This window comes from Saccopteryx bilineata, chromosome 5, assembly GCF_036850765.1.
Source record: "Saccopteryx bilineata isolate mSacBil1 chromosome 5, mSacBil1_pri_phased_curated, whole genome shotgun sequence".
In the NCBI taxonomy this organism is placed as follows: Eukaryota; Metazoa; Chordata; class Mammalia; order Chiroptera; family Emballonuridae; genus Saccopteryx; species Saccopteryx bilineata.
In genome coordinates, this window is record NC_089494.1 from 202,720,724 (window position 1) to 202,746,948 (window position 26,225).

At 37.7% G+C, this 26,225-nt stretch overlaps 1 protein-coding gene across 2 annotated transcripts in view; it reads right to left on the reverse strand.

Moving 5' to 3' along the window:
- Nucleotides 1-628: 628 nt before the first annotated feature.
- CFAP299 (cilia and flagella associated protein 299) overlaps nt 629-26,225 on the reverse strand; it is a 725,440-nt gene continuing 699,843 nt past the window's right edge. For both annotated transcript variants that reach the window (XM_066280903.1, XM_066280904.1), the window contains one exon: nt 629-724. In XM_066280903.1, the coding sequence (XP_066137000.1) occupies nt 629-724 (96 nt within the window). The remainder of the gene's footprint in view (nt 725-26,225) is intronic.

Sequence of the window (26,225 nt, forward strand, 5' to 3'; positions counted from 1 at the left end):
GTTTCCCTGAGACTTCTTTTTCCTTGTCTTCCTTGTCCTGGGGTTCATATCATCTAGGTACTAAAACATATCTACTACTTTCATTCATTTTATACATCATCTCATGGGTTATTTCAGATTTCATTTACTCTGATGTAAATGATGTAAAAATTAATAACTTACTGCTATTGAAACTCTTATATTTCTATTTCTCTATTCCTGTCCCTGTGTGTGACTGTTATCAATATTCCATGAATTTATGCCACGTGGCATAAGGCTTGGTCTACTAAATTTGGTAGTAGTAGGACTTGAAATATTTTGATTTTGGAAAATCTGAGCTATAAAATGTATCCCTAATTACTGTATTCCTGAAGTAGCAATAAGATTTTCTCCCATGAAATGTTGCAATCAGTCTCACTGCTCAGGAATAAAAAACATAAATAAATAAATCTCAAATTATATTAAAATGCTATCTGTACAATAAAGAAAGCAGTCAAGGTTATGGTTTCATCCTTTATTTCTTCAGTAACTTTTATTATTCTAATTTGCTTTTCAGCTACAGGACTCACTTGTTATTCTAATTTATTTCTGGCTACAGGTTTCATTTAAGTTTAGCAAGCAATTAGGGAACCATCTAATATGTTGGTAGTTAAGTCTTTCTTCTGGAAATGTGGTCAAAAATAACAGCTTGTATGTAGAGATTTGTCTGGATGGGGATTCTAGTAGAGTTGTCACCTGGTTGAGCCTAAAATATATAAATTACATTGTTAATCAGTTTAGTCCATGCAAATAAATAATTGGCATTAAATAAATTTTTGTCTTGCTTCAATATTGTAGCAAGCCCTTAAAAAGGCTGTGGCCATGGAGACATTTCCATGTTTTCCCCTGGATTCATTTTCAGAGAAGCAGTGATAATTTTAATCAGGAGCTTTATGACTCTGGGCCCCACGGTAATACTTGTCTAGACTTGCTGAACAACATGGGTCACTAATTCTGTAGAATTCTCAGTGAAGGGCTTTGCAAACACATGTAATCACAGGTTAATAAATCAAAAGAAATCACATTTTGATTTTAAGCAATAAAAATCTCTCAAGTATAGAACTGATTCAGACTCTTGAAAATAATCTGTCCAGGATGGGTTTCATAAAAACGTCTTATCACATTAAAAACAATTAATATACTTTTCCCCCCATTCAAATTATAATCTTCAAAAAAGATTTGTTTCTTTTACCTTTATTCAGTATAGGCTATCATACTTAGAGCCTCCTAGGGGGCCCCTGTGGGAACCAATATTTACTGATGTGATATTGATAAGAGAGAATACAGAGATACTAAAAGAATTAGACAACATCTACAACTTTTAATTATTTGGCCTATGTTATATTTGATGTACAAAAGAATAATCTTGCTCTCTCTTCTTGTAGGAGGATGTTAAGAAATTTAGATCTGGGATTGGAATAAAGCTTTGGTATTGCCTTTTACCTATAGTACTTAATTTCTTGTGCTATAAGAAAGAAAATATTATATTCATCTTTTATGAAATAAGTCAGTAAAACTGTAAAGATTTGAAATGGGTTAAATAAAAGGAGTGTCTTGATTGACTCACCCATCCAAGTTTTTTCTGCCTTTCATTGTTTTTGTGCTATTTTATAACTCTTTAAGTTGTATAAATATAATAATAACAGAAAATATTCTTGTCTACAATGATACAAATGAATTGTACCTACTGGAATACAATTAATTATTGCTCTGTATTGGGACATGTTTTATATCTATTTGTAAGTTAATTTCAATTTTTCTTATTCCTCACATATGTTATGCTCTTTGAATTCTCCTGTGAAATGTTTATAACATCTTGCAAGTTCCCTCAATAATTATGAAATTAAATTAAATCTTTGGAGTATTTATTTTATATCTATATGAGAATCACAATTATATTCTTTTTAAAAAAATTTTTTATTCATTTTTAGAGAGAGAGGAGAGAGAGAAGGGGGAAGGAGCAGGAAGCACCAACTCCCATATGTGCCTTGACCAGGCAAGCCTGAGGTTTTTGAACTGGCGACCTCAGCGTTCCAGGTCGACACTTTATCCACTGCACCACCACAGGTCAGGCACAATTATATTCTTTTAAGAAAAATTATCTTGTGAGGGATTCATGATGGCAGTGGAATAAGTGGAAGCTACACTCACCTCCTCCCCACACCAAACTGGAATTACAACTAAATTATAGAATAATTATCCTGACTAACCAACTGAAGACTAGCTTTAGAGACGTCTTATGATCAAGGATTTACTGAAGCTACATTGAGACAGGAAGGGTAGAGACATAAAAAGGGCTGGACCCATGATGATGGCTGAGATTCTGGAGGGATATCTCAACTTCAGGGAGCTCTCCCTGAAAAGTGTGGGGTCTAAACCCCAAGCTGGGCTCCCCAGCCCAGAGCACCAAAGCCAGAAACAGGCTCCAACATAACCTCTGGCTGTGAAAAGCAATGGGGTTTCTGTCTGTTAGGGGGAGGCAGGAGTCCAAAGAAGTGCAGGTACCCTCTTAGAAGGCCAATGCACAAAATTCTGTTCATAGTCTCTCACCCTGAGCTCTGGCAGAAGGAGGATGAGGTAGACTAGAGTCACATGAGGAGTGTCCAGGGTTTGTGGCCTTGGGCAAGAAGCTGAAGGGATAGCGGTAGGATTCCTGTGCTGAATCATTCTCCCATACCGCAGGTACCATCTTTCTTGGGTGGAGCACTCCTCTCACTATGGCATGTGTTAAGCAATAACTCCACCCTCTAAACTCCCTCTTGACCCACCCTGTAGACTTTATGCTCTGCTGAGGAGTCAGCTGCCTTGGCCAGGGTATAAAGGTCTGGGCAGACTGAGAGGTGTTGGTGACTGAGTTGTGTGGCTTTGGGGTGGAGGCCATTCCTTCCACTTTCCTGTGAACCTGACTCGTGGTTCTTCCTCACAGGAGATCTCGAAGATCAACAAGAACCACCCTTGGGGCTCCAGCTCTGGGCCTGGGGGCCCCACCCACCTGACTCCTAGTAGCTCCACCCTGCTGAGGTCAGGCAAAATCCAGGACAAATTGAACGGTATGGTTCTGGCACTGGGCCACACCCTCCATCTTCTCAGAAGCTTGATGGGCACTTCCCCATTGTTTCAACTCATGACTTCCAGCAGCCCTACCCTGCTGAATTCAGTCTTCTTCTGGTAGAATCTGAGACAGACTGAGTTGGGTAGCTTTTGAACAGGGGTCGTTTTTGCCTCATATGCCTGCCCAGAGCAAACCTTCTTTCCACAAGGCCAAATATATATTAGTTTGGAATGGATAAACTCTGCTGGTCTCAACCTGAGGACTTCCTGACATGCCACCCCAACACAAAGGTATGTGAGCATCCAGCAGGTGGCAGCTAGACTTGTTATACCTGTGTATATTTGCTGAGTGGCCTCAGACCCATCACTGGCACTGAGCATAAACCTACAGTCCATCTGGTGAATACTACTCACTCCTACCTGGATACTAACTGTGAACCAATCTCAGGCACCTCAAGTATAGCCAAAGTCTCTTTCAGTGACTGAACCTATCAGGCAACCCACATGAAGAGGCAAACAGAGATAAATCTTAAGGAGTTTTGGGACTTTTGTTGGCCTATTCCCAGGGATCAGTGTTGGTAAAAGCTAGTCTTGCTGTGAGGATTGGTCCTTGCATGCACCCAAGCCAGAAAAGGCAGCCACAAACTTTGAATGGCTTGGAGCTCCATATAAGTTGTTGCAGACCAGTCACAGTCAGTGTCTTATATTGGCATGCAAAGGAGTCCCTCCCAAGAAGCCATAGAACCAACATACCCAGTGGCCAGCTTCAGACAATGTCAGAGCAGGACACAAAAAGCTTCACAAATGGCATATCCAAAGCAAGATTTTGTCAGACAACAAACCCTGCTGAGACAAATTCTGCTTTGTGTGGTCAGCACCATATCTCATTCCCTGTGATCAAGGTTGAGCCTCACAGTAAGTCCTATGCATGAATGAGCCAATAGTAATCAGAACTCAGTTACAATAGGAGGGCTCACATACCTCACACAAGAGTCATTCCTGGAGTACCCAGTTCAGGTGATATAGGAGACTATACCACTGAACCCCATAGAACACCTACTACATAAGGCCACCCCACAAAGACTGGGAGTCATAGCAGCTCTATCTAATACATGGATGCAAACATAAAAGAGACAGCTAAAATTAGGAGACAAAGAAAGAGGTCCCAAATGAAAGAACAGGAGAACTCTGCAGAAAAAGAGCTAAATAAAATGGTGGCAAGCAATTTATCAGATATAGAGTTCAATGTAATGGTTATAAGGATACTCAACAGCATAAAAAATAATAGAAATTATAAAAAAGAACAGTAAAAAATGTACAATACAATACCTGAATTAAAGAACATGCTGGAAGAAATAAATAGTAGGTTAGAATGAAGCAGAAGATCAAATCAGCAATTTAAAAGACAAGGTTAAAAAGAAAGCACCCAATCAAAGTAGCAAAAAGAAAAAGAAGTAAAAAGAATGAGAATATTTCAAGGGACCTTTACAACAACATGAAGAATAACAGTATCCACATCATAGGGGTATCAGAAGAAGAGAGAGAGCAAGGGTTAAAGAACCTATTTGAAGAGATAATGACCTAAAACTTCCTTAACCTGGTGAAGGAAAAAAAAAAAAAGACTGACAAGTCAAGGAAGTACATAGAGTCCCAAACAAGATGAAACCAAGAAGGCCCATAACAAAAATGGAAAAAGTTCAAGACAAAAAGAGATTCCAGAAACCACGAGAGAGACAGTGAGTTACCAACAATGAAGCTCCCAGAAGACTGTCATCTAATTTCTCAACAGAAACATTTTGGACAGAAGCAATTTGAATGAAATATTAAAGTGATGAAAAGCAAGAACCTACAACTAAGCCTACTGTACCCAACAAGGACATCATTTAATTGAAAGAGAAATAAAGAGCTTCCCAGAAAGAAAAAGCAAAATAAATTTGTTACCATCAAATCAGTATTACAGCCTGACCAGGCGGTGGCGCAGTGGATAGAGCTTCGGACTGGGATGCGGAGGACCCAGGTTCGAGACCCTGAAGTCGCCCGCTTGAGCACCGGCTCATCTGGTTTGAAAAAAGCTCACCAGCTTGGACCCAAGGATGCTGGCTCGAGCAAGGGGTTACTCAGTCTGCTGAAGGCCCACAGTCAAGGCACATATGAGAAAGCAATCAATGAACAACTAAGGTGTCGCAACGAAAAACTGATGATTGATGCTTCTCATCTCTCTCCGTTCCTGTCTGTCTGTCCCTATCTATCCTTCTCTCTGACTCTCTCTTGTCTCTGTAAATAAATAAATAAATATCTTTAAAAAAATCAGTATTACAAGAAATGTTAAAGGGTCTGCTGAAGAAGAAGATAAAGGAGAAGGAGGAGAAGAAGAAAAAGAAGAGGAAGAAGAAAATGGGAATATAGTTAAAAGAACAAAATGGCAATAAATACATATCTATCAATAAGCACTTTAAATTCAAGTTGTTTAAGTGCTTCAATCAAAAGACACAGTGTAGTTGAATGGATAATAAAACAAGACCCATATATATGCTGTCTATAAGAGACCCACTCAGAACAAAAGATACACAAAGATTAAAAGTAAAGAAATGGAAAAAGATGTTTCTTGCAAATAAAAAAAACTAAAAAGCTGAGTAGCAATACTTATATTTGACAAATTATATACTTTAAAACAAAGGCTATAGTAGAGACAAAGAAGGACACTACATAATGATAAAAGGAGCAATCTAACAGGAGGATATAACATTTGTAAACATCTATGCACCCAAATAGGAGCACCTAAATATGTAAAGCAAATCTTGATGAATATATAGGGAGAGATCAATAGTAACACAGTTATAGTAGGGGATTTTAACATGCCATTGATATCACTGGGTAGATAATCCAGGTAGTAATTCAACAAGGAAATGGCAGCCTTGAATGACACATTACATCAAATGGATTTAATTAATATCTTTAGTGCTTTTCACCCCAAAGCAGCAGAATATGCATACACTTCAAGTGCACATGGAACATTTTCTAGGATAGACCACAAAACAAGTCTCAATAAATTTAAGAAGACTGAAATCATATGAAGCATCTTCTTTACTCTAATGGTATGAAACTAGAAATCAATCACACATACACACAAACTAAAAAACACAAAGACAAGGAGACTAAATAACATGGTACTAAACAATAAATAGGTTAACAAGGACATCAAGAAAGAAATCAAAAGCTACTTTGACACAAATAAAAATGAGAACACAAGAACTCAAAAATCTGTGGAACACAGCAAAAGTAGTCCTACAAAATAATTTTATAACATTATAGGCTTATATCAAGAAACAAGAAAAGTTTTAAATAAAAAAATAACTTTTTTTCTGATCGAATAAATGGGTAATTTTATACATTTTTTTTCAAAGCTGCAAACATTTTATTATTTTTTGTCTTTTTTAAAAAATAATTTTAATGGGGTGACATTGATAAATCAGGGTACATATGTTCAGAGAAAACATCTCCAGGTTATTTTGACATTTGATTATGTTGCATACCCATTACCCAAAGTGAAATTGTCTTCTGTCACCTTCTATCTGGTTTTCTTTGTGCCCATCCCCTCCCCCACCACATCCCTCTCCTCTCCTCCCCCCCCCCGTAACCACCACACTCTTGTCCGTGTCTCTGAGTCTCTTTTTTATGTCCTACCTATGTATGGAATCATATAGTTCTTAGTTTTTTCTGATTCACTTATTTCACTCAGTGTAATGTTATCAAGGTCCATCCATGTTGTAAATGATCTGATGTCATCATTTCTTACGGCTGAATAGTATTCCATAGTATATATGTACCACATCTTCTTTATGCAGTCATCTATTGAAGGCCTTTTTGGTTGTTTCCATGTCTTGGCCACTATGAACAATGCTGCAATGAACATGGCGCTGCATGTGTCTTTACGTAGCAATGTTTTTGAGTTTTGGGGGTATATACCCAGTAGAGGGATTGCTGGGTCATATGGTAGCTCTATTTTTAATTTTGAGGAACCATCATACTTTCTTCCATAATGTTTGTACTACTTTATATTCCCACCAACAATGGATAAGGGTTCCTTTTTCTCCACAGCCTCTCCAACATTTGTTATTACCTGTCTTGTTGATAACAGCTAATCTAACAAATGTGAGGTGGTATCTCATTGTAGTTTTGATTTGCATTTCTCTAATAGCTAATGAAAATGAGCACCTTTTCATATATCTGTTGGCCATTTGTATTTCTTCCTGGGAGAAGTGTCTGTTCATGTCCTCTCCCCATTTTTTTATTGGATTGTTTGTTTGTTGATGAGTTTTATGAGTTCTTTGTATATTTTAAATATTAGGACTTTATCTGAGCTGTTGTTTAAAAATATCATCTCCCATTTAGTTGGCTGTCTGTTTGTTTTGTTGTCAATTTCTCTTGCTGTGCAAAAGCTTCTTAGTCTGATGGAGTCCCATTCATTTATCTTTGCCTTCATTTCCCTTGTCTTTGGAGTCAAATTCATAAAGTGCTCTTTGTTACCAAGGTCCATGAGTTCAGTACCTATGTTTTCTTCTATGTAATTATTTCAGGTCTTATATTTAGGTCTTTAATCCATTTTGAATTAATTTTAGTACAAGGGGACAAACCATAGTCGAGTTTCATTCTTTTTCATGTAGCTTTCCAGTTTTCCCAGCACCATTTGTTGAAGAGGCTTTCTTTTCTCCATTGTATGTTGTTGGCCCCTTTATCGAAAATTATTTGACCATATATATATGTGGTTTTATTTCTGGACTTTCTATTCTGTTCCATTGGTTTGAGTGTCTATTTTTCTGCCAATACCATGCTTCTTTGATTATCATGGCTCTTTAATATAATTTGAAGTCAGGTATTGTAATGCCCCCAGCTTCATTCTTTTTCCTTAGGTTTCTGGGTTTTTTATAGTTTCATATATAGCTGGCACTCGACTTACGACCACAATTGGTTCCAACAGACCGGTCGTAACAGGATTTGGTCGTAAGTTGAGTAGGCTATATGTACAGAACTGTGAAATGATGTTATAAAAATCTTTAAGTCATATTTTATCATAATTTTCTTTAATTATTGTTATATATCATAATTTTCTTTGTTCATTTTATGCCATTTGTATCATCTCTACACCATTTTGTTTCTTATTTTTACATTCATCAGGTTTAAGTAAAACACTGCATTAACAGTACAACTAGTTTAATATTTGCGAACACAATTTCCTCTTGGTAGACATCTTGGGAAGGGTTTGATGAAAAATATCCAAGACATAAAACACAAATTGCTGTATCAAGTCTGGGATAATAGTTGAAATGGTGCACACGGAGATGGTAGTGCTCCCAGAAGCTGTTTCGCACTGTCGTATGCCCAGCTGGGCAACGCTTGTGCTGCCAGGTGTGGAGCAGTCGTGGCTAGCAATTGTGGTCATAAGGTCAAATGGTCGTAAGTTGCAGAGGTCGTAAGTCGCAGAGGTCGTAAGTCGATCGATGTTTGTAAATCTGATAATTTTTTTATTTCATTTCTTTAAAAAATAACATTGGAATTTTGATAAGAATTGCATTAAATTTGTATATCGCTTTGGGTAATATAGTCATTTTGACTATATTTATTCTTCCTATCCAGAACAAGAAATATTTTTCCATTTTATTGTATCTTTTTTGATTTCTCTTAACAATGCTTTATAGATTTCATTATATAGGTCCTTTACATTCTTTGTTATGTTTATTCCTAGATATTTTATTTTTTTTATTGCAACAATGAAGAGGATTATTTTTTTGAGTTCGTTTTCTGATGTTTCATTGTTGGCATATAGGAAGGCAATGAACTTTTGTATATTAACTTTGTATCCTGTGACCTTACTGTATTGGTTTATTGTTTCTAGTAGTCTCTTTGTGGAGTCTTTGGGGTTTTCGATGTATAGGATCATATCTGCAAAAAGTGATACCTTTACTTCTTCTTTTCCAATATGAGTGCCTTTTATTTCTTTTTCTTGTCTGATTGCTATGGCTGGAACTTCCAGAACTATGTTGAATAAGAGTGGAAAGCATGGACAACCTTGTCTTGTTCCTAATTTTAGGGGAAAAGTCCTCAGTTTTATGCTATTTAATGTGATGTTATCTGATGGTTTATCATAAATGACCTTTATTATGTTGAGATATTTTCCTTCTATACCCATTTTGTTGAGTGTTTTAAACATAAAATTGTGTTGCATTTTATTGAATGCCTTTTCTGCACCTATTGATAGGATCATATGGTTTTTGTACTTTGTTTTGTTGATATGGTGTACTACATTGACCGTTTTATATATGTTAAACCATCCTTGTAATTCTGGGATGAATCCCACTTGATCATGATGTATTATTTTTTAAATGTGCTATTGTATTCAATTTGCTAGTATTTTGTTTAGAATTTTAGCATCTGTATTCATTAGTGATATTGGTCTGTAGTTTTCTTTTTTTGTGTTGTCCTTGCCAGGTTTTGGTATGAGAGTTAAGTTGCTTCATAAAATGTGTTTGAAAGTATTTCTTCTTATTATTTTTGGAAGACTTTGAGTAGAAGAGGAGCCAAGTCTTCTTTGAATGTTTTATAGAATTCACTAGTATAGCTGTCTGGCCTGGACTTTTATTTTTGGGGAGATTTTTGATAGTTGTTTCTATTTCCTCCCTGCTTATGGGTCTGTTTAGGCTTTCTGCTTCATCATGATTCAGTTTAGGAAGATTGTATTGTTCTAGGAATTTATCTATTTTTTCTAGATTGTTAAATTTGATGGCATATAGTTTTTTATAGTATTCTACAATAATTCTTTGTATATCCATGATATCTGTGGTGATTTCTCCTCTTTCATTTTGGATTTTATTTATTTGAGTTGTCTTTTTTCCTTAGTGAGTCTTGCCAAGGGTTTGTCAATTTTGTTTATCTTTTCAAAGAACTAGCTCTTTGTTTTAATAATTTTTTCTATAGTTTTTCTGTTCTCTGTTTTGTTTATTTCTGCTCCGATTTTTATTATTTCCTTTCTTCTGTTGGTTTTGTGTTGCCTTTGTTCTTCTTTTTCTAGTTCCTTAAGATGTGAAGTTAAGTGGTTTCCTTGGGTTCTCCCTTGTTTGTTCATATAGGCCTGTAGTGATATGAACTTCCCTCTTATTACTGCTTTTGCTGAATCCCAGAGATTCTGATATGTCATATTGTTATTTTCATTTGTCTGTATGTAACTTTTGATCTCTTTTATTTCTTCTTTGATCCACTCATTTTTTAAAAGAATGTTGTTTAGTTTCACAATTCTGTGGGTTTGTTTACCTCTTATTTGCAGTTGAATTCTAGTTTTAAGGCTTTATGATTGGAGAATATGCTTGGTATGATATCAATGTTTCTGAATTTGTGGATGTTATTTTTGTGGCCCAACATATGGTCAATTCTTGAGAATGTTCCATGTACACTAGAGAAAAATGTATACTCTGGCACTTTGGGATAAAATGTTCTGTAGATGTTTATCATATCCAATTGTTCTAGTGTTTCCTTTAAGGCCAATATTTCTTTATTGATTTTCTGTTTGAATGAATGATCTAGAGCCTTCAGTGGTGTATTGAGATCTCCAAGTATAATTATATTTTTGTCATTATTTGTTTTAAGGTCAGTCAGTAGCTGTCTTATATATTTTGGTGCTCCTTGGTTTGGTGCATATATATTAAGAAGTGTTATGTCTTCTTGATTCAATGTCCCCTTTATCATTATGAAATGACCGCTTTTGTCTCTGATTACCTTTGCTGTCTTATACGCAGCATTGTTAGATATGAGTATTGCTACACCTGCTTCTTTTTGAATATTATTTGCTTGGAGTATTGTTTTCCAGTCTTTCACTTTAAATTTGTTTTTATCCTTGTAGCTTAGGTGTGTTTCTTGTAGGCAGCATACAGTTAGATTTTCTTTTTTAATCCATTCTGCTACTCTGTGTCTTTTTATTGGTGAGTTTAATCCATTTACATTTAGTGTAATTATTGACATTTGAGGGTTTCCTATTGCCATTATATATATTGCTTTCTGATAGTTTTGTACCTTGTTTGATTCTTCTCTTTTGTTTTTCTATCATTTGTTTTTGTTTGGTTGTAATCCATACTTCTTTCCTCTGTTTCTTCTTTTTTCAAGCCATGTGCTTCTGTGGTGGTTTTTTCAAGGGTGGTTACCATTAAGTAATGGAAAGGGTACCTATCATGTTCATTGTATTACATTATCACATGAGTGCTTCTGCACTCCATCCTCCTTTGCTACTGTTAATCTTTGTCCTCTCCCCTTTTCTGTTTTTGTTATTACAGATTAAATTTGATTTTATTGTGTTCTTGAGGGAGCTTTTACTTGTAGTTTTGTTTTGTTTTCTTCTTTGTATCTGTTTGGAAAACCCCCTTTAGTATTTTTTGAAGTGGGGGTTTTCTGGTGATAATTTCCCTCATCTTTTCTGTATCTGTGAATGTTTTTATTTCTCCTTCGTAGTTAAAGGATAGCTTTGATGGGTATAGTATTCTTGGCTGGAAGTTCCTCTCTTTCAGAACTTTAAATATTGGGGTCCATTTTTTCCAGCTTGTAGAGTTTCTGCTGAGAAATCTGATGAAAATCTAATGAGCCTTCCTTTATATGTTGTATTCTTCTTTTCCCTGGCTGCCTTGAGAATTTTTTCTTTGTCATTGGTATGTGCCAATTTCATTATGCCTTGGAGTAGGTTTGTTATGGTTAAGATAATTTGGTGTTCTGCTTGCTTCTTGAATTTGAGGCTTTAGTTCTTTCCACAGGCTTGGGAAGTTCTCATCTATTATTTGTTTGAATATGTTCTCCATTCCATTTTTTCTCTTTTCTCCTTCTGATATACCTATTATTCTTATGTTGCTCTTTTTGATGGAGTCAGACCATTCCTGTAAGGCTTTCTCATTTTTTAAAATTTGTAAGTCTCTCTCCTCTTCTCTCTGTAATGCTTTAGTTGCCTGTCTTCTATGTCATTAATTCTCTCCTCTATCTGGCCCATTCTATTAGCTAAGCATGTTATCTCATTTTTTAGTTCATGACTTGAGTTTTTCATCTCTGTTTGATTCATTTTCACAGTTTCAGTTTTCTTGGTGATGTATTCTTTCTGTTTGTTGAATTGTTTTTTGAGCTCCCTAAATTGCCTTTCTGTGCTTTCTTTTATATCTCTGAGTATTTTTAGGATTTCAATTTTAAATTCTCTGTCATTTAACTCCAAGTTCTCCAAGCCATTGAAATTTTTTTCTATAGATTTTTCCTCATTGATCTGAGCTATATCTCTGTCTTTTGTATCCATGATATTCAATTTATTTTTTCTTAATGGCATTTGAGAGTGGTATTGTTAATAACAATAAGAGTTGATAAACAAAAAAATTAAAGACAAAGAAAATAAAAAAGTAAAAAATTAAAGAAACATTTTTTTAATGAAAAACTGAAAATTATATTTTGCTAAATGGAACAAAAACTACATAGAACAGAGGGCCTGAGTTGGGAAGAAGTGACAAAGAGGCATACAACGAGGTAATAACCCACAAAATGCTACAAGGGCAAAATTTGGATAAAGAATAAAATAATTTTCTTGTAAATGATGGTTGAATAAGAGATATAGTGAAAGAGAAAAGAATAAAAAAAGTAAAAGAAAAAATACTATGAAAGATGCAATTTCTATTGTATTAAGTGGAACAAATACTAAATAGAATGGAGAGCCAGAGTTTTGGGAAATGCTAATGAGATAAACAGCAAAGCAAAAAGCACACAAAATGCCACAAAGAAAAACCTTGAATCCAAAATAAAATAATTTGTTTGTGAGCGAGGATCAAATGAGAGGAAAAGTGAAAGAGAAAAGAAGAAACCAAAAGAGGGCAAGAAAAAAAGAGAAAGAAAAAACAAAGGAGAGAGTTAAGGTTTTTGGAATATAACCCTCATAGAGAGAGAAAAAAAAGAATAAAAAATGTAACACCTATGGGTAATGAAGTTCAAAATGAAAAGAAAAGAATAAAATGGAAAGAGGATGAAAGGACCAAGGTGTAAGAAAAAAGATACAAAAAAAAATGTAAAATGTTATAAAGAATGAATTTTTTTCTGGTTTTGAGAGGTTATCTTCTCTCTTATTCTTCTTTCTCTTTTTGGCCAGTGGCACTGTACCCCAGGTTCTGCCCCTGTGACACTCTTAGGTAGAGATTTGCAGTTGATGTGTCGCTATGGCGATGACATAAACTAGGCCTCAGTCCCATTGGTAGGTAGGGCTTGTTAGTGTTTTCAGACCTTGAAAATGGGAGAGTCCATTTTCCCAGAGCCTCTCCCCCACTCTCTCCTTCCTGAACCAGCAGCCTAAGGACCCAGCTGTGATGTTGCACCTGCCACTGCCTGGAGAGCAAGAGGCTCTAAGAGCTGCCAAAATCACCCTCTATCCCCACTTAATGCAGGGTTCTGGGTAAGGCCTTGCTAGCCCAAACCACCAGCATAATCAGGCAGGGCTGGGAACCGATTGCTCCTCAGGTGTCTTTCTATGAGCCTCCAGGTATGTCTAGTATGCCTCAGCACTTTGAGGGACTACTCTCCCCAGGCTTTTTTGCACTTTGTAACCTGTACTGGCTGGGAAGAAGATGCCCCAATCATTGCCTGCAGAACAAGAGGTCTTAAAAGCTGCCAAGTCCTTCTTCCAGGTCCTTTTAAAGCACAGCCCTGGGTATAAAAGCTCTGCCGACCAAAACCACCAGCTTAAGTGGGCAGGGGAGCAAGCTGACTTCTGGTAAGGCTCCTTTCTAAGGTTACCCTGTATTGGCTGGCAGGATGTTGCCCCAGCCACTGCCTGCTGAGCAAGAGGCCCTAAAAACTATCAAGTTCCCCCTCCGAGTTCTCTTAAATCGTAGACCTGGGAAAGAAGACCTTGTCAACCAGAGCCATTGCCAGCGTAAGCCAGCTGGGCAGTGAGCAGACTGCAGGTTAGGCTCCTTTCAGCGATCCATGGCTGTCTGCAAGATGCCTATGTGTCCTTCCCTCAGCACTTTGTAGTTTTCTTCCTGAAGAATTTGCTTTGTCAGTCTGTATGGCTGGCGGAGGTGCCCCACCCGGAGAGGTCCGGGCATAGGGAAGCCAGCTTTTGTGCACTCCTTGTGCGCTGTTGTTTGGGGAGCAAGGATTATACAGAGACTCTGGCTGCATCCCATGCAGAAGGCCACTACTGACAGTCTCTGACCCAGCCCCTTCATCCAGGGACACAGGTGCCCATGCCCGAGGTGCTAGGAGGAACCACTCATACACTGCCCATGCTTGCTGATCCAGAGACCGGGGGTAAACAAAGCCCACTCCACAGGCAAGCCACTCGCTCACCTCTGCCAGGGGTTTGCTGCTGGTGTTAGCTCTGTGCAGGTTGAGCCATGGGCACACTCTCTCCTCAGCTTGAATGTTTCCACCCTTAGCCCTTCTTTTCTCTCAGTTATGAGTGAATAAAATTTTCCTCGGGTCAGTGAGGGAAGTGGAACACTCCATTCTCCATTCTATTTCCTTCAGAGTGGTTTTTCAGCCATCTTTTTGCCCAATCATACCTTTGTTTGATGTATGTGTATTTCAGATGCTCCTGGGATTGCTTTCTGTCTCTAGTTGTTGAATTTGTTGAAATTTCAGGGGGAGGTATCAGGAGCCTGCCTCATGGCGCCATTTCTCTGACGTCACTGTCAATAACTTTTCAATTAAAAGAACTTGATAAGAACAACAAACAAAACCCAAAGTGAGTAGAAGAAAGGAAATAATAAAGATTAGAGCATAAGTAAAAGACATGAAGTCTAAAACATATAAAATATCAATGAAACCAATAGCTGGTTACTTGAAAAAATAAACAAGATTGACAAACCTTTAACAAGACTCATCAAAAAAAAAAAAAGAGACAGGATCCCAATAAATAGAATCAGAAATGAAAGAGCAAAGTAACAATGGACACCAAAGTAATACAAAGGATTGTAAGAAAATATTACAAACAACTATATGCCAACAAACTGGACAATCTGGAAGAAATGGATAAATTCCTAGAAACATAAAATCTTCTAAATTGAATCAGAAAGAATCAAAGAATCTGGACAGATTAAAACTAGTGAAATTCAATCAGTAATAATAATAATTAAAAATAAAAACTCCCAACATACAAAAGTCTAGAACCAGATGGCTTCACAGAGACATTTTACCAACATCCAAAGAAAAAGTAATACCTAACCTTCTCAAATGTTTCTAAAGAATTTAAGAGAAGGGAAAGCTCCCAAAATTATTTTATGAGGTTAGCATTAGCCTAATTTCATAACCAGATAAAAACACTACAAAAAAAGGAAATTATAGGACAATGTCCCTGATGGACATAGATGATAAAATTCTGAAAAAAATATTTGCAAACTGGATCCAGCAATACATTAAAAAGGTCACACAACATTATCAAGTGGGATTTATTCCAGGGATACAAGTTTGGTACAATATTCACAAGTCAATAAATATGATACATCACATAAACAAAAGAAATAAAAATCACATGATCATATAAATGCAGAGAAGGCATTTGATAAAATCCAACACCAATTTATTATAAGAACTCTCAGCAAAACTGGAATAGAGGAAACATACCATAGTGTAATATGACAAATCCACAACCAACATCATACTCAATGGACAAAAACTACATGTGTTTCCCTTAAGGTTGGAAATGAGATAGTAATATCACTTTCACAACTTTTATTTAACATAGTACTGGAAGTCTTAGCCACAGCAATCAGATGGGGGGGAAAAAAAGGCATCCAGATTGGAAAGGAAGAAGTAAAACTGTCATTTTATTCAGATGACATGATACTGTATATAGAGATCCCTAAAGATTCCACCAAAAATACTACTAGAACTGATAAATAAATTCAGTAAAATGGCAAGATACAAAATAAATATCCAGAAATCAGTTGTATTTCTATAACCAATAATAAAGTATTAGAAAGGAAACTAAGAAATTATCCCCATTCACAATTGCCTCACAAAGACTAAAATACCTAGGAATAAGTTTAACCAAAGATGTAAAGGACCTACATTTAAAAAATTATAAGGAGAGAGAAAATGGAGACAAAGTAGGCGGATGTTACAACTTCTACTTCCCGGAACCGAAGTGGATTACAACTTAACTTAGGAGTAATCATCTTGAAAAACCAACTTTGGACTAAACTAAGAGGAATCTATAACCAAGCATCACCGAAGAAACCACACTGAGACTAGTAGGAAGGGTAGAGACGCAAAAAGGCTGCCCTGCTCCCAGCTCCCAGGAGTGAGAGGCAGTCCAGAGGGTCTCTCATGGCAGGGTGGGTTGCCCGGAGAGTTGTGGGTCCTCAACACCAGGATCGGAGCCCCAGCCAGGAGCCCCAGAGATTAGAGGAGGTGCACGGACAGTATTTAGCTAAAAGAAGAGCTGGGTTACTGTTTGCGAGAGGGAGACAGAACTCTCAGACCCAGGCTCTGTCTTAAAGGGACCATGCAGAAAACCTCATTCACAGTCACTTACCTGCAGGACTTTGGGAGTGGGGATCACTGAGAGCACCAGCATTGAGAGGAAAGTAGTCTTGGAGGCACAGGGAGAGACTCTGGGGGACAGCCACCCTGACCCCTGTACTGTGTCACTCCCCAAACTAATGTGGCCATTTTTTTCTGGGAGAACCAATGCTAGCAAAGGGAAGCAATTATCCTGCCTACCAGAGGCTCTTCTGCTCCAGTCAGTGCAAAGAGTTGCTTAGAAGCAGGGGGCATATCAGGGACACAGGTTTTCTGCTGAGGTCTGGGCTACACAACCCACCCAGATTGCTAAGTACACATTAAAGGGCAGGAGGGCCCAGCTGTGGTGGCAGCCATGGTGCTTGGACAGCGTGGTAGAGGGGAGTGGAGACTTGTGAGGCAGCCCCCGCATGGCAGCAGGGGTGGAGCATGGTGGCCCATACAGTGGCCTGGTGGGCAGAACTTGGCTGGGTATCCTGCATGGCCGCAGTGAGTTGGAGTCCACCAAGGCATCCTGTGTACTCGTGGGGGGCAGAGCCCAGTAGGGTGAGGCATCCCATGCACCTGCTGGAGGTGGAACCCAGTGAGGTGGTCCTTGAATGGGGCAGCTCAAGGTGTGGCCTGGGAGTCCAAGTGCTCAGCAGTACTGGTGCTCACATGCCCGATGATGTGGCAATGGCAGTGCGGCCGGCAGACAGACCACACCTCATGAATAGAGAGGCCATACACACTGGCCAAGAGTATAGAAAAGCCAGCCTAGGAGTGCAGCTGATATTTACAATGGCATTTGGGCCCAACTTAGGAGCAATTCTGGTTGGCTTGTAGCTCCCAGCAGGTTGCTAAGGACCAGTCATAAGCAGTGACACTCATTGGTCTGTGCCAGGTTTTAGCAAAGGAGGTACAGGGCTGGCACATCCAGTGGCCAGAACAGAAAGCATCAGCTCAGGACCTAACAACCCTAGTTAGAGTGGTATCTTAAGGAAGGGCTTCTCACACCTAACCCAGCTAAGGCATAGAAAATGCTGATGCAAATAGCAAAAAGAGCAGTAGCAGCAGACAAATAGCCTACATCAGATTAAAAACAACAGATGAGGCCAACCCAAGATGATCTAGAAACAACAAAACTGAAAGCTAGAAGTAGACAACACCAACCCTATACTCAGCTAGATACACAAACAGCACAACCAAAGAAGCAGTATATAAAGAGAAAAAAATGGGAAAACAGAGAAATGCAATCCAAATTAATCAACAAGAGAAATCCCCAGAAAAAGAACTGAATGAGATGGAAATAAGCAAGATACCGGATGCAGAGTTTAGAATAATGAATGTTAGGATGCTCAAGAATCTTAGAGCAACAATAGATGGACAAAATGAGCACCTAAATAGATAGCAAGCATCAAACAGACATAAAAGTAATAAAAAAGAATCAGACAGAAATTACAAATACAATATCAGAAATGAAGACTACACTAGCAGTAATTAAAAGCAGGCTGAATGAGGCCCTGGCTGGTTGGCTCAGTGGTAGAGCATTGGCCTGGCGTGCGGAAGTCCCGGGTTCAATTCCTGGCCAGGGCACACAGTAGAAGCGCCCATCTGCTTCTCCACCCCCCCTCCTTTCTCTCTGTCTCTCTCTTCCCCTCCCACAGCCGAGGCTTTATTGGAGCAAAAAGATGGCCCGGGCACTGGGGATGGCTCCTTGGCCTCTGCCCCAGGCACTAGAGTGGCTCTGGTCACGACAGAGCGATGCCCTGGATGGGCAGAGCATCGCCCCCTGGTGGGCGTGCCGGGTGGATCCCGGTCGGGCACATGCGGGAGTCTGTCTGACTGCCTCCCCGTTTCCAGCTTCAGAAAAATACAATAAATAAATAAATAAATAAATAAATAAATAAATAAATAAATAAGAGCAGGCTGAATGAAGCAGAGCATCAAATCAGCAATTTAGAAGACAAGATAAATGAAAGCACAGAAGCAGAAAAACAAAAAGAAAAGAGGACCAAAAAGTCTGAGGAAAATCTAAGAGAGCTCTATGACAACATGAAGAAAAACAACACCCACATCATAGGGGTTCCTGAAGGAGAAGAGAAAGAATAAGGGATAGAGAACCTGACTGAAGATATCATGGCTGAAAATTTCCCTAAATTGCAGAAGGAAAAGTCACACAAGTTCAAGAAACACAGAGAATCCCATTAAAGAGGAACCCAAAGAGACCTACACCAAGACACAACATAATTAAAATACCAAAGCTAAGAAATAAAGAATATTAAAAGCTGCAAGAGAAAAGCATTCAATCACCTACAAAGTAGCCCCATAAGAATGACATCTGACTTTTCAACAGCAACATTTGAGGCCAGAGGGGAATGGCAAGAAATATTCAAAGTAATGCAAAACAAGAACCTAAGATGAAGACTTCTTTATCCAGTTAGGCTATTATTCAAAATTGAAGGAGAAATAAAAAAATTCTCAGACAAAAAAACAACAACACACAACAAAAACCTCAAGGAATTCATTACAACCAAACCAATGCTGCAAAAGGGGCCTGTTGTAAACAGAACAAAGGGAGAAAAACAAATCTAGTAAAAGAGAAATGTAGATTTAAAGAATAAAATGACAATAAACAACTACATATCAATAATAACCTTAAATGTAAATGGATTAAATGCTCCAATCAAAAGACATAGGTAGCTGTGTGGATAAAAAACCAGAACCCATGATCAAGTGGGATATATTCTGGGGAGGCAAGACTGGTACAATATTTGCAAATCAATCAATGTGATTCATCACATAAACAAAAGAAAGGAGAAAAATCACATGATAATATCAATAGATGCAGAAAAAGCATTTGATAAAAGCCAGTACCCATTTATGATCAAAACTCTCAGACTCACCAAGAAAAAAAGAGGACTCAAATAAATAAAACTAGAAATGAGAGTGGAGAAGTAATAACTGACACAGCAGAAATACAAAGGGTTGTAAGAAAATACTATGAAGAACGGTATGCCAAAAAATTAGACAACCTAGGTGAAATGGACAAATTCCTTGAAACATAATCTTTCAAAAATCAATCTGGATGAATCAGAAAACCTAAACAGACTGATTACAACAAATGAAATTAAAACAGTTATCAAAAAACTCCCAACTAACAAAAATTCCTGGGCCAGATGGCTTCACAGGCGAATTCTACCAAATATTCAAAGAACTAACTCCTATCCTTCTCAAGCTATTTCAAAAAATTCAAGGAAGGAAGACTTCCAAGCTCCTTTTATGAGGCAAACAAAATCCTCATTCCAAAACCAAGAAAAGACACTACAAAGAAAGAAAACTATAGGCCAATATCCCTGATGAATTTAGATGCTAAAATTCTCAAAACAAAATATTAGTAAACTGGATCCAGCAATACATGAAAAAAAAATCATACATCATGATCAAGTGGGATATATTCTGGGGAGGCAAGGCTGGTACAATATTCGCAAATCAATCAATGTGACTCATCATATAAACAAAAGAAAGGAGAAAAGTCACATGATAATATCAATAGATGCAGAAAAAGCATTTGATAAAAGCCAGCACCCATTTATGATCAAAACTCTCAGCGAAGTGAGAATAAAGGGAACATACCTCAATATGATAAAGGTTATCTATGACAAACCCACAGCCAACATCATGCTCAATGGGAAGAAATGAAAAGCAATCCCCTTAAGATTATTAACAAGGCAGGGGTGCCCCCTTTCACCACTCTTCTTTAACATAGTTCTGGAAATCCTAGCCACAGCAATCAGAGAAGAAGAAAAGATAGAAGGCATCCAAATTGGAAAAGAAGAAGTAAAACTATCATTTGCTGATGATATGATACTGTACATAGAAAACCCTAAAGACTCAGTCAAAAAGCTACTGGACCTGATAAATGAGTTCAGCAAGGTGGCAGGATATAAAATTAATATTCAGAAATCAGAGTCATTTTTATATACCAACAATGAAGTGTCTGAAAGAGAAATGAAGAAAATCCTTTTCACTATTACAACAACAACAACAACAAAAGTACCTAGGAGTAAATTTAACCAAGGAGTTTAAAGACTTGTACTCAGAAAATTATAAATCATTGATAAAAGAAATCAAGGAAGATATAAATAAGTGGAAGCATATACCATGTTCATGGATAGGAAGAATAAACATCATTAAAATGTCTATATTGCCTGACCTGTGGTGGTGCAGTGGATAAAGTGTCGACCTGGAAATGCTGAGGTCACCAGTTCGAAACCCTGGGCTTGCCTGGCCAAGGCACATATGGGAGTTGATGCTTCCAGCTCCTCCCCCCTTCTCTCTCTCTGTCTCTGTCTCTCTCCTCTCTAAAAATGAATAAATAAAATAAAAAAATAAAATTAAAAAAATGTCTATATTACCCAAAGCAATCTATAAATTCAATGCAATTCCTATTAAAATACCAATGGCATACTTCAAAGATATAGAACAAATATCCCCAAAATTTATATGAAAGCAAAAAAGAACACAAATAGCCTCAGAAATCTTGAAAAAGAAGAATAAAGTGGGAGGTATCACACTTCCTGATATCAAATTATAATACAAGTCCATTGTACTCAAAACAGCTTGATACTGGCATAAGAACAGGCATATAGATCAATGGAACAGAAGAGAGAACCCAGAAATAAACCCACACCGTTATGGACAATTGATATTTGACAAAGGAGGTAAGAGCATGCAATGGAGTAAAGACAGTCTCTTTAACAAATAGTGATGAGAAAATTGGACAGCTATCTGCAAAAAAAATGAAACTAGACTACCAACTTACATCATTCACAAAAATAAACAAAATTGATAAAAGACTTAAATATAAGTAATGAAACCATAATCATCTTGGAAGGAAACATAGGCAGTAAACTCTCCTACATCTCTCACAGCTATATATTTGCCGATTTATCTCCACAGGCAAGTGAAATAAAGGACAGGATGAACAAATAGGACTATATCAAACAAAATAGCTTTTCGTGTGACCAGGCGATGGCACAGTGGATAGAGCTCGGACTGGGATGAGGAAAACCCAAGTTCAAGAACCTGAGGTTGCCAGTTAGAGCGTGGGCTCACCTGGTTTGAGCACAGCTCACCAGCTTGGACCCAAGATCTCTGGCTTGAGCAAGAGGTTACTCGATCTGCTGTAGCCCCACAGTCAAGGCACATATGAGATAGCAATCAAGGAACAACTAAGGTATCGCAATGAAAAACTAATGATTGATGCTTCTCATCTCTCTCCATTCCAGTTTGTCCCTATTTATTCCTCTCTCTGACTCTTTCTCTGTCTCTGAAAAAAAAAAAAAAGAAACAACTAAATAGCTTTTGCATAGCTAAAGACAATATGAACAAAATAAATGACAAACCACACAATGGGAGAACATATTCAACAATTCATCTGATAAGGAGTTAATAACCAAAATTTATAAGGAACTCGTAAAGCTCAACACCAGGAATATAAAGAATCCAGTCAAAAAATGGGCAAAAGAAATGAATAGATACTCTCCAAAGAGGACACACAGATGGCCAATAGGCAGATGAAAAAATGTTCAACTTCACTAATCATTAGAAAAATGCAAATTAAAACCACAATGAGATACCACTTCACACCAGTCAGAATGGCACTCGTGAACAAAAGAACATATAGTAGGTGCTGGTAAGGATTTGGAGGAAAGGAAACACTTTAGCACTGCTGGTGGGAATGCAGACTGGTGCAGCCACTGTGGAAAACAGTATGGAGATTCCTCAAAAAATTAAAAATGAAACTGCCTTATGATCCAGCCATCCTCTTTTAGGAATATATCCTAAGAATATCAAATCAGTGATTCAAAAGAAGAAATGCACCCCCATGTTTATTGCAGCATTGTTTACAATAGCCAAGATTTGGAAACAGCCCAAGTGTCCATCATGGGATGAGTGGATTAAAAAGCAGTGGTACATATACACAATGGAATACTAAGCAGCCGTGAGGAAGAAGGAAATCTTACCTTGTGTGACAACATGAATGAACCTGGAAACTAATATGTTAAGTGAAATAAGCTAGGCAGAGAAAAAAAAATATCATATGACCTCACTCATTTGAGGAATCTAATGAACAATGTGAACTGAGGAGTGGAACAGAGGCAGAGTCAGGATCAAAGAGACCAAAGGGAAAGTGGACAGAGGGAAAGGGGATGAGAGGATGGGATCAGAGAAGGAAAGAGATGAGTAAGATGATATATACATAACACAGTGTTATAGAGGGCCTGAGAGCAAATCCTGGAGGAAAGGGGAGAAAGAGTTAGGGGGAGGGGGGCAAGGGGTATATCGAGGGGAACAGCGGGGTGGGGGGGAAACATATTTGGTGGAACATTTGAATCTATGTAAACACAATAAAATCAATAAAAATTAAAAAAATATATAAAACACTGAAGAAAGAAATGGAAGAAGATATAAATCAGTGGAAGCAAATACTGTATTCATGGATAAGAAGAGTTAAAATCATTATATTGCCCAAAACAATCTATAGATTCAATGCAATTCTTATGAAGACACCAACAGCATATTTCTCAGAAATGTAACCAACATTAAAAAAATTTATATGGAATTATAAAGAATTCAAATAGCCATGGTAATCTTGAGAAAGAAGAAAAAACTGGGAGAAATCATGGTACCTAATATCAAACTATACTACAAGACCACAGTAATCAAAACTCAAAACAGCGTGGTACTGTCATAAAAACAGACATATAGGTCAATGTAACAGAATAAAGAGCTCAGAAATAAAACTGTTCTTTTAAAGTCAATTAATATTTTTAACTTTAATTTTTTTATTTTAAAACTTTATTAAGACTTTATTTATTTTAGAGAGAAGAGAGAGGGAGAGAGGGAAAAAGGAAGGAGCAGGAAGCATCAATTCTTATATGTGCCTTGACCAGAGAAGTCCAGGAATTTGAATCAGCAACCTCAGATTTCCAGGTCAACACTTTATCCACTGTGCCGTCACAGGTCAGGTAAGTCAATTAATATTTGACAAAAGAAGTAAGAATATACAATGAGGTAAATACAGTCATGGTGTAGGAAAAAGTGTTTAAATATGTCCAAAAAAAAAAAAGAAAGTAGACCACCTTCCTACACCATACACAAGAACAAATTCAAAATGAATTAAATAATTAAATGTTAGACTCAAAACTATAAAAATATTTGAATAAAACATAGGCAGTAAAATTCCAGGCATTTTTTGATATATTGGCTTGAACATGGGAAACAAACAAACAAAAAAAACCCACCCCAAAACACACAAATGGAACTACATGAAACTAAAAGGTTTTGTACAGCAAACGAAATCATCAACAACATAAAAAAAATACCCCACAACCCACTGCATGTACATATTTGCCAATGATACTTATGATAAAGGGTTAATATCTAAAATTTATAAAGAACTTATAAAACTCAACACCAAAATTAATAATCCAATTAAAAATGAGCAGAGGACCTAAAAAGACACTTCTCCAAAGAGGACATACAGATGGCCAATAGGAATATGAAAAGATGCTCAAAATCACTAATCATCAGAAAAATACAAATTAAAACCCCAATAAAATATTACCTCACAACTATCATCAATAAATCAACAAACAATTGCTGACAAGGTTGTGGGGAAAAGGGAACCCTCCTGCACTGTTGGTGGGAATGCAAACTGGTGCAGCCACTGTAGAAAGAGGTATGGAGTTACCTCAAAAAAATTAAAAATGGAACTGTCTTATGACCCAGTGATTTCACTTCTGGGAATTTATTTAAAAAAACTCAAAATACAAGTTCGAAAGAATATATGCACTCTCAAGTTCATTGCAGCGTTATTTGCAATTGGCAAGATTTGGAAGTAGCCCAAGTAGCCAGTAGTAGAAAAGTGGATAAAAACAGTTGTATATTTACACAATGAAATACTACTCATTTGCAAAAAATAGTAAGAAATTTTACCTTTTGTAACAGCATGGATGGACCTGGAGAACATTATGCTTAGTGAAGTAAGCCAGTCAGGGAAAGATAAGTATCATACGATTTTACTCATATACTGAATCTAATGAACAAAGTGAACTATTGATAATAAGGTACAGAGAGACAGATTCATAGAGAATATGCTGAACCTACTGGGGTGGTGAAGCTAAGTTAGGGATTTGGGGGCATTGAACAAAAAAGAAAAAAAAGAGAAAAATCTCACAGACATGAACAACAGTGTGGTATTTGCCAAAATGGGGTGGGAGCCATTTGGAGAAGGATAAATGCTGATGGATGGAGACTTGACTTGGTGTAGTAAATACACAATACAGTGTACAGATGATGTGTTGTGGAATTGTATATCTGAATCTTGTATAATTTTGATGTTTATTTTGTTGATTTTAGAGAAAGAGGAAGGGAAAGAGTTACAGGAATATTGATCTTTTCCTGTATGTGCCCTGACTGGGGATCGAACTGGCAAATGTCAAAATAATCTGGAGATGTTTCCTATGAACACATGTACCCTGATTTATCAATGTCACCCCATTAAAATAAAAAACATACACACAAAAAAAACCTCTGCACTTTGGTACGATGTTATAACCAACTGAGCTATCCAGCCGGGCACCAAAATCCTGTATAATTGTATTAACAAGTGTCACCCTAATAAATTCAATAGAAAGGAAAAAAATATCTTTTTCTGTAAACATTTTGGAAGTTCTACTGTGATGCCCCGATGGACTGCCCTGGTAGCTGAGAGGCCTATGCCACTAGAGGAATGTTGTGGCCCATGGATGACTTCAACTCAGGCATTTCTTTTCTTAGCTCTATGAGGTAAATTCCCAGGAACAACAGAAGTTTCGCTTTACTGATCTTGTGTTTCCTCATGTAGTTTCCTTTTTTCTATTTTCGTGTTTTGTTTTTGGAACTCTTACAATCAATAAATTATTCCCCGAAGATGGCGCTGGAGTAGGAGGACGTACCAACATCTACCTCCCAGAACCAAAGTGGATTACAAACTAATTTTAAGAACTATCATCTGGAAAAACCAACTTTGGACTAAACTAAGAGGACTCTTCAACCAAGGAACACTGAAGAAGCCACACTGAGACTGGTAGGAAAAGTGGAAATGCGGAGAGGGCTGCCCAGCTACCTGGAGCAAACGGCAGCAGGGAGAGACTCGCGTGGCAGGAAGTGAGTTTAGCAGAGGGGGAAGGGTCCTGAGTCCCAGGAACAAAGCCCCAGCCTGCAGCCCCAGAGCCCAGAAGAGGCATAAGGACAGTATTTAGCTGGAAACAAGTCAGGATACTGTTTGTGAGAGTCTGATTTCTCAGACCCAGGATCCTTCTTAAAGGGACCACGCAGAACATCTCTCTCACAACCACTCACCCGGGGCTCCTGGGGATGGGGGGAGAGAGGAGAGGACTAGAGTAACAGGAAGAGAGTGTAATCTAGGAGGCACAGGGAGAAACATTTTGGGAGATAGTCACCCTAACCCCTGGGACGAGTCACTCCCCAAAGCAGAAGTGAATATTTCCCCCAGAAATAGCAATACCAGCAAAGGGAAGCAGGAGAGCAGCCAAACCAGCTCTCCTACGGCACTTAGAGCAGAGTCGCATAGAAGGAGGGAG